At 38.4% G+C, this 22,628-nt stretch overlaps 1 protein-coding gene across 5 annotated transcripts in view; it reads right to left on the reverse strand.

Moving 5' to 3' along the window:
- LOC150086120 (kinesin-like protein KIF3B) overlaps positions 1-22,628 on the reverse strand; it is a 297,164-nt gene that overhangs the window by 159,769 nt on the left and 114,767 nt on the right. For all 5 annotated transcript variants that reach the window (XR_016546957.1, XM_090373729.1, XM_090373728.1 and 2 more), the window contains one exon: positions 13,844-13,913. Coding sequence is in view for 4 of the 5 variants with exons in the window: in XM_090373729.1 (XP_090229855.1) it covers positions 13,844-13,913 (70 nt within the window). In the remaining variant the exon portion in view is untranslated. The remainder of the gene's footprint in view (positions 1-13,843; positions 13,914-22,628) is intronic.

Here is a 22,628-nt window from a genome sequence, read left to right on the forward strand (position 1 = left end):
GAATCAAATATTTTATTTAGGAAATGAATAAATTAACCACATTTTGCTCAAATTGCTTGAATCGAAACGTACAATTAACTTCATATCGCAATTTGAGATTCACAGCAAATCGGTGAATTTGTGGGGCATTTTTGCATCGCCTAAATTTTGGCGCCCTGTGCGGCTGTACCGCTCGATTGCCCCTGATTATCTGAACTATTTGATTAATCAAACCACCTTGGTCCCAATTAGTTCGGATAATCAATGTTCTACTGTATATAAAAAAAATTAACATAATTATATAAAAACAAAAAAATATACAATTATAACATTTTAATCATTGAAACAGTTGGGTCTGATGGGAGGCACACAGTTTTTTAATACGAGGATTTATTGTGGATAGGCTTACTCTAAGCTCCTCTTCTACCAACTTTAGTCTCTCTCTCTCTCTCTCTCTCTCTCTCTTTTGTTTAATCTTGATAGAGCAGTAAACCCCATTTGGCACAAGCAGGAAGTGGAAAACGGCAATAAAATTGTAATTGCCTTTTCCAAATTTTTTGGAAATTCATTTTGAATTTTGATTCAAAATTTGCTAATATTAGTATTATTAAAGAGAATTTCCAGTGACTTGTCACTATGGATCTCAGCCAATTCTTCTTCTTCTTGCAAATTAAGCTCTAACGTTGGAAGGTTCTTGTTGCAATGGGTCTCTTACAAATATTTTTTGGTATCAAGGGATGGGAAGTAAAGCTCAATTTTTGTCTTTCACAGCTAATGTTTCACTTATTACATTCACTATTTTAGAATAATTCATTTTGGCAGTCAAGAGAAATATAAATTTTTTCACTTACATTTTTTTTTTCCACATACTCAACTATTCTTTAAAGTTGAACAATTTGTGAGTAGAAGTGAATAAAGTTTCCTCTGAGCCATGCATATTGATATTTAATTTATTTAGCTGTGCGAACAAATCTGCTATAAAAGCTAATTTACAGCCCAAATTTCATCACTTAAATAATCACAAAAATTCTGATTGCTATAGTGAAAAAAATGATGAGCATTTCCTCAGGCAACTCATACATACACACAGTTACATTTCCTTTTGATAGCCATCGAACCTCAGAATGCATTATTAAAAGAAAATGATCAAACTCCAGTTCCTCGCATAATTTTCCAAAAATGCATATTTTTTGTGGTCTAGTTTTGATATAACTGCCCATTTTAGCCATCGAACCTCAGAATGCATTATTAAAAGAAAATGATCAAACTCCAGTTCCTCGCATAATTTTCCAAAAATGCATATTTTTTGTGGTCTAGTTTTGATATAACTGCCCATTTTAACCACTTGATCAAGTACAAGTTTTAAATCAGGTATGACTGCCTTCACTACTGGAACTTCTCTGTGTCTAAAACAGGTGTAGGACAAAACCTGCTTGGACTAAATCCCCTCAATTAAAGCACAAAGTAGGACAAAATCCCTTAGGACAAATAATAATACAAAATTTATAAACCATAATTTTTATTCTTATTATTTGTGGTTCTTTAAGAAGGAACACTTCTCTGAGATGAAAAATATTACACTCATTATATCATAAGCCTGCAATAAGGAAGGCATTATAAGTATTGTACTGTAGCATACATTAACATGCATTATAAATTTGTAGTTCACTGTTTCACAGGAAAACAAAATTATTTATTATGTTCATAAAAATGAACATAATAAAAGGAACATCACACTAATCTATGAAAAATCAAACAAATAAAGCACAATATTAAAAACCTCATTAAGTGTAAGGTTTGTTTTAAGTGCATTAAGGTTAATTAATAAGTTTCATATTATAATAAGGTAAAGTTAATTTTACTTCCATCTGATGCTGTGACCTACGGCATTCAGAAATTCCTCCAAGTTTGTTGAAGGACTGGAAGGCCTAATGGACTATTTCAGTAGTACCTAAGTGTTCAGCACTTGTCGTCGCATCCAGCCACCAGCTCTTCGTGATGGAATACTTCCTCCAGTACACATGAGAATGATTCCTCTCCTGTTTCCACCACAGTTATGAAATGGCCATCAGGCAACTATTGATGAGGAGGATTGCACCAACAACCTATGCAAGAGTTGGAACCTTGCTTTCCATGGGCTTGTGGGACATGACCACCCAACCATCTGGAAAGCCATTGAAAGTATTAGAAAGGATCAGGCTCTTGAATCAACAGCCCTGATTAAGGAATCTCATGGTGAGCTTCCAAAAAATGAGTCAAACATCAGGTGGAAGTAAAATGAACTTATTATACCTTATTATACACAGTACTGCCATAAATACTGTCACAAAAGTAAGGCTCCAATAAAAATAGAAAATGATATCACAGAGTTGTGGATTTTGCATCAGGTGTAGTACTAATGTATGGTTTTCTTCAACAGGTATCATCAACTAGTAAAGGAAGCCAGTGAAAATGTAATGGGGAGATGAAGAAAACAGGACTACTGTCACAAGTTTTCATAAGGCAGGACATGATGCATCTACATTTTCAAACTTCTGAAACCACTTGGAATAAGCGGAAGATTTGTCTACAGGGCAATTGATAGGTACAATGAACAACAGAGAATTGATGACAGACCCGGGTCTGCCAGGAGTCCTCACAAGAACTGTGAGGACTCCTGCAGCTATCAAGGCAGTGGAGAACATAATTCGTAGGAATCCCCTACGAAAACAGAAAATTGTGTCCAGAGAAATGGGAATATCACCAAGATCTATGTCACGCATAATCAAAAGTGATCTAGGGATGAGTGCCTACTGCAGGAGAACAGGATAGTTCCTAACTCCAGCTCTGATGGAACAGAGGCAAAAATGATCAGAGGCACTGCAGAGTTGGTACGTGAATGGTAAGCATCGACAGATACTCTTCACAGATGAAAAGATTTTTACTATTGAGGAGAGTTACAACCATCAAAATGACAAGATGTATGCTCATAGCTCTGCAGAAGCATGTCAGTCTGTTAAAAGGGGTCATCACCCAGAATCACTGATGGTTTGGTGGGGAGTCTCCTATGAAGGTGTAACAAAGATTCATTTTTGTGTTTAGGGGTGAAAACTAGTGCAAGGGTGTACCTGAATGATATTCTGGAATCGCATGTGACTCCTCAATCAGACTCTCTTTAATGGTCAACACTGGATCTTCCAACAGGACTCAGCACCTGCCCACAAAGCAAAGATCACCCAAACAGGGCTGACAGAGAATGTTCCTGAGTTCATCAAGCATGACGAATGGCTTCCTGCCAGCCCAGATCTTAATCCACTTGATTACAGTTTTTGGGCTATTTTGGAAGGGATGGTCTGTGGTAAAAGGCATGCCACATTGGAGAGCTTGAAGAGATCACTGGAGCATGCTGTGGCTAATTTCCCGCTGGACGTTGTGCGTACTTCTACTGATGAATGTGCGGAACGTATGAGGTCTTGTGTAAAAAAAGGGGTGGGGCATTTTGAATGAGTGTTGTGTTGCTTCATTTTTTTGGGTGTTCAAGAATAAACCCACAGAGTTTTGAGTTCCTATGTCTTTTTATTTTGTGGCTACATGCAGTACCGTGTATTTATGGCAGTACTGTGTAATATGAAACTTATTAATTAACCTTAATGAACATAAAATACACTTAATGAGATTTTTAATATTCTGCTTTATTTGTTTGATTTTTCATAGATATGGTCTGCTGTTCCTTTTATTATGTTAATTTTTATGATTGTGTAAATAATTTTGTTTTCCTGTAAAACAGTAAACTACAGATTTATAATGCAAGTGTTAATTAGCATTAGCATTAGCATTAGTAGAGGCATTTGATGCAAGAAAGCAAGCTTATGCAGCATCAGCCAAAAAAAAAAACCCCACTTCCACTTCACCCCTCTGTTCGTTCCAAATACCTGTCCAGCTGAGCCTTAAACTTATTTAGGCTATCAACCTCCACCACAAGGGATGGAAGTCTGTTCCACCAACCAACCACCGCTGGCTAAAGGCAAATTTCCTCACGTCTATCCTACATCTGTCTTTCCTCAATTTGAATTTATGTCCTCTCAGGTGATTTTTCTGAGCTAGAGGAAGAATCCCATCAGCATTGAGCATGCTTAAACCATTCAAGGCTTTATACACCTCTATCAGATCACCTCGCTGGTGCCTAGTCTCCAGACACTGTAATTTGCAAAACTTAAGCTTTTCTTCGTAAGAGCACCCCTTTGTTCCATTCACTAATCTTGTTGCCCTTCTCTGTACTCGTTCCAGCAGCTCTACATCCTTCTTGAAATGAGGCCTCCAGACCTGTATACAGTACACTAGGTGTGGCCTGACCATTGCCTTATGAAATGGAATAATCATCTCCTTATCCCTGCTGGAAAAATTCCTGTATATCATTGACAATACTCCATGAGCTACTCTTGCAGCCCGTCTGCACTGCTCAGAGAACTTCATATCTGCCTGCACAACCACCCCCAAGTCCCTTTCATTCTCTACCACTGTCAGTGTAGTACCACAGAGTTGATACGTTGCTCTGGGGTTGCTGTTTCCCATGTGTAGTACTTTACATTTGTCAATGTTAAACTTCATTTGCCACCTCTCAGCCCATCTGCTCAACCTTTCCAGATCCTGTTGCAGCAGCATAGTGTCAGTAGTGTCCTTGACAACCCTGCCAACCTTTGTATCATCTGCAAACTTGGACATTAAGCTTGATATACCATCATCAATATCATTTATAAATACAGAAAACAATAATGGACCCAACACTGAGCCCTGAGGGACTCCACTAATAACATTAGTCCACGATGAGCAGTGTCCATTGATTACCACTCTCTGTCTTCTCCCCCTCAACCACCCCTTTATCCATAGCAGCAATTTGCCTCCAATGTCACACTGCTCCAATTTGTGTAGCAGTCTTCCATGTGCAACAGTATCAAAAGCCTTTCTAAGATCCAAGTATATAATATCAAAGTTATTCCCTGCATCCAGTTCTTTTGTGACTGCATCATAGTATCCAATCAAGTTGGTCAGGCAAGACTTCCCCTTAACAAAACCATGCTGTGTCTGAGCTATAACTGAAGTCTTGTCTAAATGATCCTGCAGTGCTTCTTTAACCAGTGCCTCCATTAATTTTCCTGGAACAGAAGTTAAGCTCACAGGTCTATAATTATTTGTGTCAGCCTTTGATCCTCTTTTGTGAATTGGGGTCACATTTGCACATTTCCAGTCTATGGGTACCTCCCCTGAGTCCAAGGAAGCTCTCATAATTATGGCTAAGGGTTTGCTTACTTCCTTTGCTGCCTCCTTTAATATAACTGGATAGATCCCATCCACCCCGGGTGCCTTTCTTGTGTTTATCTTCAACAGTTTCTCCTCCACTTTACTTCCAGTTATTTCAAGATTCTGTAGCTTACTGCTAGAGTTGAATACACCTCTGGCATTCCCCTTGCTGAATAACTCCTCATGTGTGAATGTCGATGCAAAATATTCATTTAGTTTGTTAGCTACCTGAGCAGGATCATCAACAGTTGACCCATCAATATCAAGTGGACCAATCTGATTCATCCCCTTCCTTCTAGAGTTAACATAAGTAAAGAACTCTTTGCTGTTTTTCTTTGCATCCCTTGCCAAGGATTTCTCGTAATCTGCCTTTGCCTGCCTAACCTCCTTTGTAACTTGGTTGCATATCAACTTGTATCTATCATAGGCTTCTGTGTCATGTGTTAATTTGTAAGTATCCCATGCATTTTTCTTCTCTGCCATATGCCTCATTAGTTCATCATTTTGGCCTAAACCTTGAACAATATTTCTTAGTTGGTATGTAAAGCCTAGTAGCTTCCAAGATAAGTTCTTTGAATGCTTCCCATTTTGAATTTGCTGTTGGTAACATCATCAGTTGGTCCCACTGTATAGAATTTAAATACTGTCTCAGTCCATCGTAGTCGCCTTTACGGAAGCAATAACCCTTCCCTTTACCCCTAATGGTAGTTACCTATTTGAGTAAATCCCACTTCAGCACACTGTGATCACTGCCACCTAGTGGTTGGTTTATCTGCAGATTCTTAATGCATGAAGAATCACTGCTGATAATCAAATCAAGAGTATTACTCCCTCTAGTTGCCTCCCGAACATGCTGATGTAGAAAACAATCATCCAATAAATCCACAAAAGCCCTGCTAGTGTGTGAGTAACCAGCCCCCAAATTCCAGTCAATATCTGGGAAATTAAAATCTCCCATTATAAGACTCTCTGATTTACTGGCCCACTCTATTTCCCTGTACAGTTCCTTATTATACTCATCAGAGTCATTAGGCCTATAGCACACTCCTACTCTCAATTTTGATCTCCCAATGCTTATGTCACACCAAACTGACTCAACACTGCACTGTCCGGCGATGTCGACTGGCTTCACTTCCTTGGTTTTTATGTGTTTCTTAACTAATAGCATAACCCCTCCCCCTTCCTATCCTGTCTATCCTTTCTGTAGACGTTGTACTCCCCAAATTGCAGTTCTGCATCCCTTATATCTGTGTGACACCATGTCTCTGATATCCCAACAATATCTGCCTTTGATGTTTTGAGCAATACCTCAAATTCATCAAATTTATTTACTAAACTCCTAGCATTGGTGTACACGCAAGTATACATGCACCTGTTTCTATTCTTAGCTACCCTAACACAACCCATGTGTTTACTTGTACCGCAATGGCTCCCAGCAGTCTCTGAAATACCATGCATCTTGTTTTCCAGGCTTCTGCTCATTCTAATAGAAGCAGTGCAAGAATCTCTTTCACCTGCCAGTGGCTACTGTCAATCTATTGGTCTCTGATATCCCAACAATATCTGCCTTTCTCCCCCCAAGCTAGCAGTTTTCCGACCCACCTAACACTGCCTCGATAGCATCAGCAAATATTCTTGCACCCTTTCTATTTAAGTGTATCCCATCCCTGTAGAAGCAATCTCTCCTGTTAACAAGTACAGTCCAGGCTGAAAAAAAATTCTACCCCTTGAGCCTTGCACAATCTTTCCAGGGCCGAATTGATCGACAAGGCTCTCATCATATACTCCCTCCTATCGTGTCTGGGCAGAATTGCAGACACTTTCAAATTCAACCCTAATTCTCGGCTTTTGTTCAACAGTGACCTGTACTTGTTAAGTAATTCTGCCGGTCTCCTACTCTTAATATTATTAGTGCCAACGTGTACAACTATATCACCTTTTGTGCCCTTAAAAGATGATATTCGCTCTACAACGTCATCAACCTTTGCCCCTGGCAGACATACCCTGGTCCTGTTCCACCTATCTTTTTTACAAAGCATGTTCCCCGTTTCCCTGACAATAGAGTCACCAACAACTACTAGTTCCTTCGGGACAGCGTTAATGTATGCTACAGTACAATACTTATAATGCCTTCCTTATTGCAGGCTTATGATATGATGAATGTAATATCTTTCATCTCAGAGATATGTTCTTTAAGTGTTCATTCTTAAAGAACTACAAATAAGAATAAAAATTACGGTTTAAACATGTATTATTATTTGCCCGAGGGGGTTTTGCCCTATTTTGCACTTTAATTGAGGGGACTTTGTCCAGGCCCAGAGTATAAAAACAGTATGTTATAATAATATTTGAATTGTGCCATTTTACTAAGTTTACAAATCTTTTTAGTGCTCCTGTCATTGCGGGAGCACTGTTGGTACAAATGCCAACACACGACTTCCATAATACTGTAAACCATACTTTTATAAATAATTATAATTATTCATTATTTTGAAAATATCTTGTAATATCAGTTGTTCTTTCAGTGAGTTCTTTACAAAAAAAAAAAAGATTAATAATTGTGTTGTTTTCCACAAACCTGACAAATTCTATTAATTGGGCTTTATGGCTAATATCTGTAGAATTATCTACTTGCAATGCAAATAGTCACCCAAAATTATTAATATGTTGAACAACTTGTTCTTCAATATCATCGGACATTTCTTTTATACACCTGCTAATTGTGCTGTTCGAAAGTGGTGCTGTCGTTATTTTATTTTTTTTTCAGTATCCTCTCTCAAAATACTTTTCACAATTACCCGACATGCTGCTAAAATCAGGCTTTCTGCAATCAGGTGAGATTTCTTTTTTTTCTGCCACCAGTTCAGTTACTAAATAGCTGTCTTTTTGCACTTTATCAGATATTTTAGCCATATTATAAAATTCTGTACTTTGTTTTCTAGTAGAGGCCTGCAGTCTTTTAAAATACCCCATAGCTTTGAACAATAAATTCTGATGTTTCATAGGAAAATGATGCTGAAATTTACTTGGCACCATTGATTCATTCAACAATTTTAAACTCATTACTCTGAAAATATCTTGGTCGATTGTTCTTTCAGTGAGTTCTTTACAACAAAAAAAGATTAATAATTGTGTTGTTTTCCATAAACCTGACAAATACTATTAATTGGGCTTTCCAGCTAATATCTTTAGAATTATCTACTTGCAATGTAAACAGTCACCCAAAATTATTAATATGTTACACAATTGTTCTTCAATATCATCAGACATTTCTTTTATACACCTGCTAATTGTTCTGTTCGAAAGTAGTACTGTCATTATTTTTTTTCAGCTTCCTCCCGCAAAATACTTTTCATGATTACCTGACATGCTGGTAAAATCAGACTTTCTGCAATCAGGTGAGATTTCTTTTTTTTTTTTTTTTTTTTTTTTTTTTTGCCACCAGTTTGTCTACTAAATAGTTGTCTTCTTGCATTTTATCAGATATTTTAGCCATATTATAAAATTCTGTATCTTATTTTCTAGTAAAGGCCTGTAGTCTTTTAAAATACTCCATAGTTTTGAACAATAAATTTTAATGTTTCGTAGAAAAATGATGCTGAAATTTACTCGGCACCATTCAACAATTGGTTCATTGATTCATTCAACAATTTTAAACCATATACTGCACATAAAGATTGAGGACAACCTTGAGTACCAATATATGAAAATCCCATCACCAAATAATCATCATATGTACGACATGTTTTCTTTTTTGATGTTGATAGTTACTCGTTTTTGTTATTTTCTCCAAGCTCATAGTTATAAAGTTGCCTCCTCTGATTTTCTTTCACTAAATATTTATCCATCGCTAATAATTTCTAAAAAAATTAAAGTTACTTCTAGAAACTAATACAGTTTATTGAAAATACCTGTTCTATATGAATTAACTGAATATGACGCTTTAGAGATAAAAACACAAAAAGTAAAACACAAAGGAAATTTCTTACTACTGATAAGTTTACAAGTTGCATTTATACAACTGCAAAATGCACTGGGGGCTGCCTGAGAGAGACTCTCAAGTAATAAGAATGGCTGAGTAAAGGTGAACAATTCTAGTACTAGGAATCAAAAGGTGAATAAAAGTGAACAGATCTAGTACTAAGAATCAAAAGGTGAATAAAGGTGAACAGATCTAGTACTAGGAATCAAAACGTGACATCATTCACTGCTGGAAAGGGCTTGGATTGGCGCAGCATAAATAAACGAATTTATTATTTCAATTAATTTTTATTATAAAACTTGGATTTATTATTATTATTTTTTTTTATTTGTATTTTCCGCAGCACACTTGAAGCATACTTGTGGCACACAGGTTGAGAAACACTGGTTTACTACATTCAAATAATAAAAAAAAAAAAACCTCAAAATTATTTCAAAAACTAACCAGCAATGAAGAGCTTCAGAAATATGGAGCCACATGTTGTAGCCTCAAATCCAGAATCAAATTAGCTGTGCTTTTTATCAAATTTCATAAGAACAGCTTATTACCACAAAGTACTCAATCTCCTCTTTTAATATACTTGTTATTTCAGTTTTTAGGCCTGCCATAACAGAGGTATTATTAACACTATGCACCAGACAGTTTTTCAAAGGAATTCAATATGGTTTCTAGTTGGTCAAAAGAAGAAAGGTGCACCCTGTAGAGTCACCATCCAACGTTAGCACTGAGAGCAAGCTGCTTTCAATTTGAGAATTTTTTTTATTTTTCCAGAAAAATTCACCACAACAGGGTACAGCTTGGAATCATTTTGATTACGGCCATCCGTGGCAATCAATTGGCTATTCCCAACCTCGTGTTGTTTGGCATTAAAATAATGCAAAATGGGATGACCTGTGAGATTTCTTTTCTTCTTTTCCTTGGTCGGATTACTGTTTCAAAACTTCTGATGTCAACCTTTGCTCAGATCATGTCAGTGAAATTATTCTTGCAGGAATGGAATCCTTTATCCCACACTCCACTTCAAAATCTCTTGCTTTATCTAAACCTTGATTTTCCAATAAATGCGCTAAGGCCGTTCAGGAGAAGAATGTTGAATATCGTAATTGGCTTGTTTCCAATTCTTCGATTTCATTTTTTGCCTACACCAAAGCTCACAACAATTGTAAAGCAGTTATTAATCAGTCCAAACTAGATTTTGAACAGGCTAAGAGTAGAAAACTTGCTTCTTGCCCTAATGGTAGCCGAGCATTCTGGTCTCTTGCCAAAGCTATTGGCAACAACTTTTTGCCCATCTCTGCTCGCACCTCTGTCAAAACCAGATGGTTCTGTTGTCACATCCCATTTTTCTTCCAACTCCTGTATTAATAATCTTGGTAAAACACCTCCCACCATTCCCAACACGCTCCATTCAATGCCTCCTGTGGTCTTCCATCAAAAGGATGTCAGAAGGATTTTGACAAACCTTGATACTAAGAAAGCTCCAGGTCCCGATGGTATTTCTCCACTTGTTCTCAAAACCTGTGCTCCTGAACTTACTCCTCTTCTTTGCCACCTTTTTTCACTTTCTTATTTGAAAGGTGTTTTTCCTTCTGCTTGGAAATCTGCTCATATCCAACCAGTTCCTAAAAAGGGTGACAAATCCCTCCCATCACAATTACTTCTACTCTTTCTAAAGTAATGGAGAAACCAATTAACTGCCAACTTTTAAACTACCTATAAACCTTCTATCTGATCAACGATGGCCAGTATGAGTCGATCCACTGGCGATATTCTGACTTATGTTACCCATTTAAGGACAAATTCAATAGAAAAGTTTTGTGAAACACAAGCAAAGGCTTTCGATCTTCACATCTCAAAGGCTTTCGATCATGTTTGGCATAAAGGTCTTCTAAACAAGCTTCCATCTTATGGTTTGCCAACTGTTTTTTGTAATTGGTTATCCAGTTTTCTCTCTGATCGCTCACTGAGGGTGAGGGTAGATGGCTCTCTGTCTTCTAACTTCTCACTAATGCTGGTGTCCCCCATGGTTCAGTTCTTTCCCCTACTCTTTTCCTCTTGTATATTAATGACCTTCTTCCATTGACCGGAAATCCTATCCATAGTTTTGCCGATGATAGCACATTGCATTCCACTTTCCATTTTGAGAAACCTTGCCCTGCTCAATCAGCTTCAACTTCTCAAATATCTGCTACCAATTCCTTAAATGTCAATATCCAGTGGGGCAAAGACAACTTAGGTGATTTTAATCCTTCTAAAACTCAGTCTTGTCTTATATCTCGCAAAAAGGATTCTTCTGCCTTATGCTTATCTTTGGTGACACTCCAATTTCTAGGCAAGATGATATATCTCTTTTGGGGATTACCCTGACTTCTAATCTCTCTTGGCACAAGCACATTACAAATATTGCTTCCACTGCATCTAAAAAACTTGGGTTTTTCTGTTTTGCTCTCGGCATTACTTTTCTTCCAAACAGCTGTTCACTCTGTACAAATCGCAAATCCGCCCTACCATAGAATATTGTTCCCACATCTGGGGCGGTGACCTCAAAACCTCTCTCATGCTTCTTGATTCCATTCAGAAGAGGGCAGTTAGGTTAATTAATGACTCCTCTCTAACAGAGTCTCTCCACTCGCTGTCTCATAGACGTACTGTTTCTGCTGCATGCCTTTTCTACAGATACTTCCATGGGCACTGTTCTTCTGAATCGGCTTTTATAATTCCCACTCTCTCTCTCTCTTTCAAAACAATCCGAGCACGTGCCGCCACCAGCCAACATCCATTTACTGTCCAACTTCAAACTCAGAACCAACTTTTCATCTTCCTCGTTTATTCATTCAACTGCTGTTTTCTGGAACAACCTTCCCTCATACGTATTTCCTGAAAATTACAGTCTACAGAAGTTCATGTCTACTGTCAACAAATATCTTCTCTCGTCTTCTAAATCTCCAACCCAAGCATGGTACTAAGTACTATAGGTTCTAATACTTCTCGTGTTTGGGGTTTTCATAAAAAAAAAAAAAAAAAAAAAAAGTGGCACATCTTTCAAAAAATTAACCCTAATTCTTCCCCCCCCCCCCCCCGTGCCATTTATTCTAATTATAGCCTAATTTATGAAAAAATGCTTGTTGTTTTTTTACTTCCATGTCTATTTTTTATTATTATTTATTTATTTATTTTTTTTTTTTTTGCTATTTCACTTCTGGGAAACATATGTCTGAATAACATGCTTGCATAAGCATTTGGCATAAATGACACTAATGGTACTGTTTTCACAAGGAAATATCATCCCGGAACTTCATTTAAATAGTTGTCAGTGCTGGTATACGAAATAAGTGCTATATAGTTTAATATTAAAATAAAATGTTATCATTTTGATGGATTATTATATAGTTTATAACATTATTAATTTATAACTAATTTATCATATAATGTATAAGTTATTACAAAAAGGCTGGATTATTGTATTTTATTAGTACATATGAAGCACCAAAATGATGACTTCAAATATCAGCAAAATTACTGTCAAACTGGTTCAGCATTGGTAGAATTATCATTCTGATGTAACTATGAGTATAAAAGTATAAAACACATGATGATTCCAATTATAAGATAAAAGATAAATAATGTAAGTGGAAAAACAGCAGTTTTACAGAAAATGTGCAATGCTTTCTATGTAAATGTCTTATTATATTGTGTTTCCTGCCCCTGCGAATTACAAAACATGCTTGATTTTGGACATACAGCCCACCAAACAAACATGTTACCTCTTTTAGATTTTATAATATATGGAGAATCTTAGATGTCTCTAGCATTAGCAGTGGCAAATGATGCAAGAGAGCAAGTTTATACAACATCTGAAAAAAAAAAAAATACCACGACATCTCCCATTTCACCTATTCATTCCCTCAAATAGTTTGTCCAGTTAGATATTATTAAACATTGCATCATATTCCTTTAGCATCTTATTGAAGGATCTTGTTAAATCAAATTTAGCTTCACACTACACATACAAAAAACACAAAGGCTTTTATTTCTTTAAATACTATGTAACATTTCATTTTGCATATTCCATGAAAAATTTATGTAAAATAGACTAGCAAATACAATGGTCAATTTGCTAACTAGAAATGAATAACTAAATTCAAGTAGAAATTCACATGATTATTTAAAAAATTCTGAATTTAACAGCAAAACCAGTCAGGATGGCAAACAAGAGAATGGATTAAAAAAAAACAAAAAAAAAAGGACAAAAATGGACCATCCATTGTAAATCTCTATTTGTAAATAACAAACATAAGCAGTGACTGAAAAAAAAAAGAAAAAGAAAAAAAAAAAAGGATAATCATTATCAAAACCCTAAATATAGGCATATTCTACATTTTTGGGTAAATTGTAAAAGCATAAAATTCTCACTTTAAAAGTATACAGCATGAATTGAAACTCAGGACTAATTGAAGCCAATAAAGCCAATTTATTTATGTTTATAGGATTTAATCATATTAAGGAATAAACACCAAAATGATTGCTATAATCTTACATGTAACATTAAGGATACAATGAAAAATAAATCAGTTCTACACAATTAGTTTAAAACAAATTACTTACCTCACTGTGTTCAACAGTAATTATAAAGATCGCATGTGATCGTGAACTGTGCAAATTCATATTTGTGGCCCTAAGAGAAAAAACAAATTAATAACAGTACCATCTATTGTGCACCAAAAGAACATTTGTTATTAAAAATATATAAAATTAATTTTTGTTTAAGTGAGCATGATCTATTATTATTATTTAAATAATTTATCCCATTTCTTGTTTGAAATTTTCTGTGATGCATGGACTTTTTTACCCACTATTATTCTCCCTTTTTTCCCTTTTAGTGCAGTTTTGTTTTTTGAAAAATTTGCTGTTTTTTTTTTTTTTATTTAACATATTCAATTGCATTCAACTGGGCTTTAATAGTCCAAGTCACATTCGTTAGCTTATTTTTAAATTTAGCTACAGATTTTGTAAGTTACAGCACCTCTAACTTACAAAATCTGCCAATTGAAACTACAGGTAAACCTCGATTTTTCCAATGAGCGCGCCTCTGTAGCCAGGTGGTCAGGAGCAGCAGTGCGTAGCACATGTTTCTTGATTAGACCGGGGTTCGAGCCCGTGACCGCCAAATACAGAGGATGCGGAAAGGTCAGGGAATGACCACCACATATCCCCGGAGAAATATGGCCTTAGTTGCTAATGATCCTAAAAACCAAATGACAACAACAACTTTCCAATGATGCTAATTTCTTCAATAACAGCATAAACTTTTCGGGCGTCTTTTTTTTTCCCCATTGTCAAAAACTTTTTGTTTCATAATCGGCTGCACTATTCGAAATTTTAGGGGTATATATAGAGGAATGGTATAAATGTTTGTGACCATATTAACTGAAACTCGCATTGATCAAAAACGCATATATTGAGGTTTACTTGTACTTCATTCTTTTAAATGAGGTAAATAGGCTGCTCGAAAGTTTTAATCACATTGGTTGACATTTTTTTTTTTTTTTTATTGTTAACTAAACTAAGATAAATTACTTAATAGATATTTTTATTATCTATTATAACTGATTTATAACTTTACAAATGTAACAGTATAGTAAAACACAAACAACATAAACCTCAACACTGTAATATATATATATAATAATGTAAACTTGCTAGCATAATACATATCACTGCTGCATAACCTGTGAACAGAGTAGTGTTATTACTACATTTAGATATCTATTAGTTTAGTGTAGTATTCTCAAATAAAACTGAATTTAAACAGAAATCTTAACTCAGATTAGAGAAGCAAAGCAATGGGTTCAAAACAGCGGGAATGCTGTGGTTTGGGGGAGAACCAAAGTTTGTTTGTTTGTTTGTTATTTAGGAGCATTAGCAACTAAGGCCATATTGCTACGGGAATATGTGGTAGTCATTCCCTGACCTTTCCGCATCCTCCGTATTTGGTGGTGACGGGCTCGAACCTTGGTCTAATCAAGAAGCATGTGCTACGCACTGCTGCTCCTTCCCACCTGGCTACGGAGGCGCCTGAGAACCAAAGGGGTTGTTCTCCAACAAATCGCAGCCTTACAAAATGCGCTACCTGTGTGATGTTTGTAGTCCTCTCTGGAAACGGTCATGATACAGCCAAGATGTCTTTATGTGCATTTGGTGTAAAGAGCATAAGGAAATTAGACATGAATTCAGCATTCTGATGGTTTTTATGAGAGCTTGAAGAATAGGATGGATGCATTCAAAGGAATTAAACTGTGAGGGCCCATCATCTGTCCACTTCAATGCCAGAGCATACGCTTGTGCATCAGGCAACAGCGGCAATCCCCAAAGCATAATGTGCTGGACCCACAGGAGGTAGTTATTGTTGGTGAATCAATTGGTGATCAGGGATTCTGGTCAGGAATACAGAAAATATATTGTGGAAAAAAGGATAGGTGGAATAGGGCCAGAGTAGTATGTCTGCCAGGGGTAAAAGTAGATTACATTGTAGAGCAGATATCTTTTAAAGGTACAAAAGGTAATATTGTTGTAGACATTGGCACTAATGATATTAAGAGATCTGAGGATTTACTTAACAAGTAAAAGGCAATGTTGGGAAAATGTCATGAATTAGGATTAAATTTGAAAGTGTCTGCAGTTCTGCCCAGACACGATAGGAGGGAGTACATGTTGAGATCCTGTCAATCACTTCAGCACTGGACAGACTGTGCAAGGCTCAGGGGATGGAATTTTTCTTAGTGTGGTCCATGCTTGTTAACAGGAAACAGGATTTTTTACAAGGAAAGAATACACTTAAACAACTACTAGCCTTTCCAGGCAGCTTCCTGAAAAGCATGGTGTTGGGGATTTCAAGACACCTGCTGGGGGGGGGGGGTAAATGTACAGGATGTTCCAATTAAAACACAGTGAAGATTTATCGTACTTATTTTTAAGTTTTAGGCAATTTGGGCCCGAAATTTTTGAATTTGATGTTAAAATTAATTAAGCATTACTGTTTAGATTTTATGATTTCTAAATTAAAAATCAATCAACTGCTCTTTCCCCCCAATCTTCAGTTTAGTCTCGTTCCAAATCTTTCTTAAACTTTCTTGTTTTCAAGTCTTGATTTAAATATTTGATGTACAGTAAACCCCCGCTATTCGCGGGGGTTACGTTCCTGAGAAATGCCGCAAATACCGAAAACGCAAATACTGAGTTATGGCTCCCATAGTAATAAAGGGGTTCCGTTCCAAAGTATGAAATATATAAGAAAAACTAGTCTAAAATTTTGTCTATGTAGTATTATAGGTACCTTCATAATATGACTATGTACATAGACAGTACATAGTGAAATGCAAGCATATGGCATCGAAATGAAAATAAGAAACGGTTTAATATTAAATGTAATATTTATTAGAAATTTCAAACAAATCTTTCAAACTAGCGCCTTAGCTGGCTAAAAAACTTATCCCGACAGTGCTATCACCAGTTTCGCTAAAGTGTTGATAAAGGAGTTTTGCCGTTTCACAAATAATGAGTGAACTTAACGGAATTTTATTTTGAGTTCAGTCTTCTATCCACAGATTTAAAGCTTTTCCATTTTTTCTAATTTAACATCACGAGTTACAGAGCAAATTTTTGAAGCAATTAGCGCGTTTTCACAGACACTATGGCGGATTTTTTCTTCCGATTTCTTGATTGATCGTACTGTTGACTCATTGATTTTATAATGTTTTGCCACTGAGAAGACACTTTCACCATTAGAAATTTTGTCTAATAACTCAATTTTATTTGCCAATTCATCACCTTCTTTGATAATTTCACATTCACATTTCCCTTGTTATTCGTAGCCGTCTCTCTCTCTCTCTCTCTCAGGGTACTCAAATTTTTTTTTGGCTGGTGTAGCATAAGCCTCAGGCTTCCTTGCACCATATGGCTAATAATAATAATATTTTTGTACGGGTTAGAAAGAACTTGTCCAAATAAAGGTCACTTTCTTCCATTAACACACTCGAAAAAGTCTGTTTTACACTGCAAAATGGTAGATTTATCAATTTTGTAAGCATATGAATTTATAAATTGATAAATTTATTCAATTTTAAAAGCATATAAATTAAAAACAAACGACGAAACCTTCCATGGCAAGCGCATAACACATACCGAACAAGGATTAGCGAGAAACATCCACGTTCGCGATTTTGTCACCCCTCTCCCCCCATCCACTGAGCGCTGTTTTGACTGGGAAAGATAATTTTAGCCACGCCCATGTTTTTTTATGGCGGAAAATGTTCACGGCGCCTTAAAATTCACATTTTTTTAGGTTTCATTTTATGTTAAATCAGCGACCGCGAATACAGATACCGCGAACAGCGGGGTTTACTTTCGCCACAAGATACCTCCAACTGGCTGCTGACACCCTTCCCAACGCTAAAATTATAGTAGGGGCAGACGTGAACTGCCGGTCACCAATGTGGCATAGTCATATTGGTGACCGGCAGACAGACATGGCACCAGAAACGGAACTATATTGGAAGAGTTCCTTGCAAATTCAACGTTGACAGTGTTAAACCAACCAAACAATCTGCCCACATTTAGTAATACACTGTGGGAAGCCACCATAGATGTCTCCTTGGCTTCCAGGAACATCGCTAATAATACTACCGACTGGTCCGTCCAAGAGGCCTGGACAACATCTGATCATCGAGCCATTACATTCCAACTCAACAGATCACTGACTAGAGTACCGGCAGCTAGACAAACCACTCACAGATACTCCATATCCAAAGCAAACTGGGAACTCTTCCAAAGTACCTTAAAAACCAGCATACAACAGAGACAGAGTGAGCTTGAGTGCCTCGAAGACCCAGATCACCTCCAAAGCAAGATAACAGAGATCATAACGCACACAAGCGACATCGCTATTAAAAAGAAAAATCCAACCCCTGGGGCTGTGCCGTGGTGGAACCTAGAACTGCAACGACTCCGGAAAGAAACACAAACCAGAAGAAAGGCCTTTCAGCGGGCCAGGCGCTCCTGGCCGACGGCAGAGGTTGAAGTACTCTGACAACGCTACAAAGAAGCAAGGAACACTTACACAGCCCAAATCAGAAGCTGTAAACAGCAATCTTGGGAGCGCATGGTCTCCACTATGGGAAATGAGAACCCCTGGGGAATCGTCTACAAACTGACCAAGAATAAACTCCCCCGAGGGGAAGTTATTGCCGCCACCAACATTGACCCAAGGAGGCATGTCCACAACCTGGGAGCAGACTATTTCCAATATCCTGGACACAGTCTTCCACCCGGCTATACAACCAGAGACAACAGAGCAGATCCAACTCTGCTTAGAAAATGAAAGCTATCAAACAGCAACGACAGAACCTCACTTCACCATGGAGGAGCTCAAGAGTGCTGCCACCCTCATTAGGGGAAATAAATGCCCTGGACCAGACCTCTTGGAGCCCAAAATCATCAAAAAGACAGTACAGTGTTCCCCGAACCTGTTGCTCAACCTCTTCAACTTCTGTCTTCACTGTGGCACCTTCCCGACTTCGTGGAAGAAAGCAAACGTCAAACTAATCCTGAAAAATCCGACCAAACCACCACACCTCCCAGAATCGTACAGACCGATCGCACTTCTCACAGTTGCAAGTAAACTACTTGAACGCCTTCTCTATAGACGAATAGAGCAATATTATGACAGGGCTGGCCTGGCCTCACCCAACCAGTTTGGCTTCAGGCGGGGTCGCTCAGCTGTGGATGCCTTAATACACCTACAAGAACAAGTAACAAGATGCACCAAGAAGTATTTCCTTGTGATTGCCGTGGACTTTGCTGGGGCCTTCGATGCACTTTGGTGGCCAAGCATCTTGGCAAGGCTTCGGGTTGCTGGGATCCCAGGCAACCTCTACAGGGTCATCAAGAGCTACCTCACAAACAGATCCATCAGGATTGTTGCTCCCTATGGGACCCCTCCAAGAATACATTTCGCGGCTGTCCACAGGGTTCGGTCCTTGGACCACTACTGTGGAACATAGTAATGGACTCCTTCCTAGCTATAGACCTTGACGAGGTAAAATCGCAGGCCTTTGCTGATGACCTCTTACTAACAGTGTCAGCGGACTCAAGGACACAACTGGAGACACTGGCAAACCGGGCTCTGTCCGCCCTTCAGGAATGGGCAAAGAAAAATCAACTTAGAATATCCCCTGCAAAGACAAACTCCATTCTGCTCAAGGGGTGCCTCAACCTCAGGCGGCCTCCACAAATCAAGATTGACCAGAAAACAATTAAATTCTCAAAGCAGCTGAAGTACCTAGGCATGATTCTAGATCCAAATCTATCATTTCAGGACCACCTGAAATATTTGCGTACAAAAGTCAGACGATACACTGCATTGGTTGCCAGAGTCACTCGCAGAGACTGGGGCCTAGACAGACGGGTGGTACGTCTTTTCTATAAAACCATCTTCACCCCAATAGTCACGTATGCATCTGGCGCATGGTATCAAAAAGCCACAACTGTTGTCAATAAACGAATCATTGACTCGATTCACCGATCAATCCTTCTGACCATTACTCGAGCTTGCAGCACAGTGAGCACGCATGCCCTGCAAGTCCTTGCTGGTGTCCTTCCACTGGACTTAGAGATCATTCGACGGGGCCTCACGCACCACCTGGACAAGGGTATCCCACAGACATGTTTGGGATTCACCACCGACATCATCAATAGCAAGACTATGGAAAAGAAAAAGCTGCATGCTCACCTGCTGCAGATGTGGCAGGATAGATGGGCCACCTCGCAAAAAGGCGAAATCACCAGAAAGTTTCTGCCCAACATTGGCCGGGTTTTTCCGAACTTCCCACCCTGGTTTTCCCCGGGCCTACAAGTCACATACCTATTGACAGGACATGGAGCTCTGAATGCAAAGCTGTCCCTACTCGGAATACAGGAAGATCCCACCTGCACCTGCGGGGGGCTGGAGAGCTGGCAGCACCTCATTCATGATTGCCAGCTGTATGACGACCTCCGCAGCACATTCATCACCAAAATACAGTATCTACCATACGGCCAGGAGCACCACATCTTGGACACCAAGGAAGAATATCAGGCTTTCTCCAGCTATGCACTGGCCCTGTTCACAAGACGGAGAGCTCTTATCGCAGCAAATCGCAATCAACAACTGACACAATAAGGAAATGAACAAATCTCGAAGGAAATCATCCCGTGGAAGACGCCTGAATCCAATGGTCTCCGATAATCAAGGCACTAAACCCTGAAGTGGACCCTAAAGTTGAATAAATGAGAAATGACTCTATAAACAACATTGACGCAAACACCACATGGATGGGAAATGTCACAAGAAAGACCCCACAAACGCCGACAAGCAAACCCGGACCTTTTGACGGTAAAGACTGCAGAACGGACGGGAACCACCCCATGACCGATCATGCTTCGGTCCGATCGCTCCTGGAAACGGACTAGAACCACTAGCAGCTCCGCTGCCAAATGCTATATGGCGAGCTGAATGGGATACCCTTACCCTATTCATCTTAAATTCCCTATCCCGGGCAGGAGGGAGAGGAGACATGCTTTGTTTCCTCCCTCCCCTGCCAACCCATCTCTTCGCCTGGTGAGGCATGGGCCTGCTTCACTGACCACCTGGGGTCGCCTTCTCTATCGTCTCCATGCTTCTGCCTTTCCCCCCCCAGTCTTCAGTCTCTTCCCCCACTCTAACTGTATACCTTATCCATGGCAGGGGGAGATAGCTCTTCTTCGTCTCCCCCACCCGCCATCCAAACTCCCCTCTGGTGTGGCATGGGCATGTCATACTGCCTAGCAGGGGTCATGTCCTCTATCGACCCCTTACTTCTACCCCCCCAGTCTTCAGCCTCCCCTTCCTCCCACTTTTATCTTTCATCTAACGTATAGCCCACAGGTCTAAATTTAATAACAAGAAAATTCTGCCCGACCTATTAGGCCTTTTAACACATCTTTCTAGCGTTCAACCCCAACCAGCGATTTGCTAACAGCAATCTCCTTAAGAATTAACGTCAAACGCCTATATATATATATATATATATATATATATATATATTTTTTTTTTTTTTTTTTTTTTATTATTTTATTTTTTTTTTTACTTTTATTATTATTTTTTATTTTTATTTTATTATTTTTTTTTACTTTTATCATTATTATTTTTTTAATTTTTTTAAATTTTATTATTAATTTTATTTTATTTTATTTTATTTATTATTATTATTATTTTTTTTTTTTATTAATTTATTTATTTTTTAGGTCCTAGCCACTGAAATCCCAGGAAACTAGGTGGCAGGACCTGCCGGAGCAACTCGTCATGATGCTGGACACCCGGCTAGCCTCCACGTGGCAAGGTATGGCCCCACCAGGGGCCAGGCGGCCAATAAGCTGGACAAACAATGGGCACAACAGATCACACTGCACAGACATGACCCACACACTTTCAAGTCTCTGGCTTGACAGTGTACTGTCCTCGATACAGCGAACATACACGGAGATGGGAGAAATCCCAGGCGCCGTCTGACACGAACATACCTTATACCTTATAATATGTACTTTACTTCTGTTTTAGTGGCTGGAAATGTTACTTCCTCTGTTTTTACGTATGCTTTGCTACTCAAAAATACAGCAATTAGAATATTGTATTCAGGTCTGGAATTCATACCTGAAGTAAAGCGGGGGGGGGGTGAAGGGTGCTAATCAACATCCACATGAAAAATGGTTTAGAAGGCATGGATTACAGATATTAATAACTAGACATCTTTGGATGGGCAGTGGATCTAATTGATGTGTGTAATTTTTCAAACAGGATCAGTAAAATGAACAAGAGAGGCATATCCTTTCTGAAGATATGAAACAGAGACTACAAATATAAATTAACTCTGAGGCAATGAAAAAAAGTCTGGATCTCATGAAGTTTCGTTTCAGACAGCATGTCATAGATCATAGGGCTGCCAGGCCAGGTCATGGAGTCTTGTCAATGATATATGGGAATTTTGCTAGCAGGGACAGGGAGGTGATTATCCCGTTGTACATGGCAATGGTCAGGCCACACCTAGAGTAATGAGTACAGGTCTGGAGGTCTCATTTTAGGAAGGAGTTGCTAGAACGAATACAAAGAAGGGCAACAAGATTGGTGAGTGAAACAAAGGGGTTCTCTTACCAAGAAAGGCTTAAGTTCTGCAAATTGCAGTGCCTGGAGACTAAGCACCTGCAAGGTGATCTGATTGAGGTGTATAAGGCCTTGAATGGGTTTAGTAAGCTGAATGCTGATGGGATTCTTTCTCTTGCTCAGATTAAGAATGGATGTGCAGAAGTTTGCCTTTAGCCA

This window comes from Mastigoproctus giganteus, chromosome 5, assembly GCF_048544385.1.
Source record: "Mastigoproctus giganteus isolate SK-2022 chromosome 5, ASM4854438v1, whole genome shotgun sequence".
NCBI classification, from domain to species: Eukaryota; Metazoa; Arthropoda; class Arachnida; order Uropygi; family Thelyphonidae; genus Mastigoproctus; species Mastigoproctus giganteus.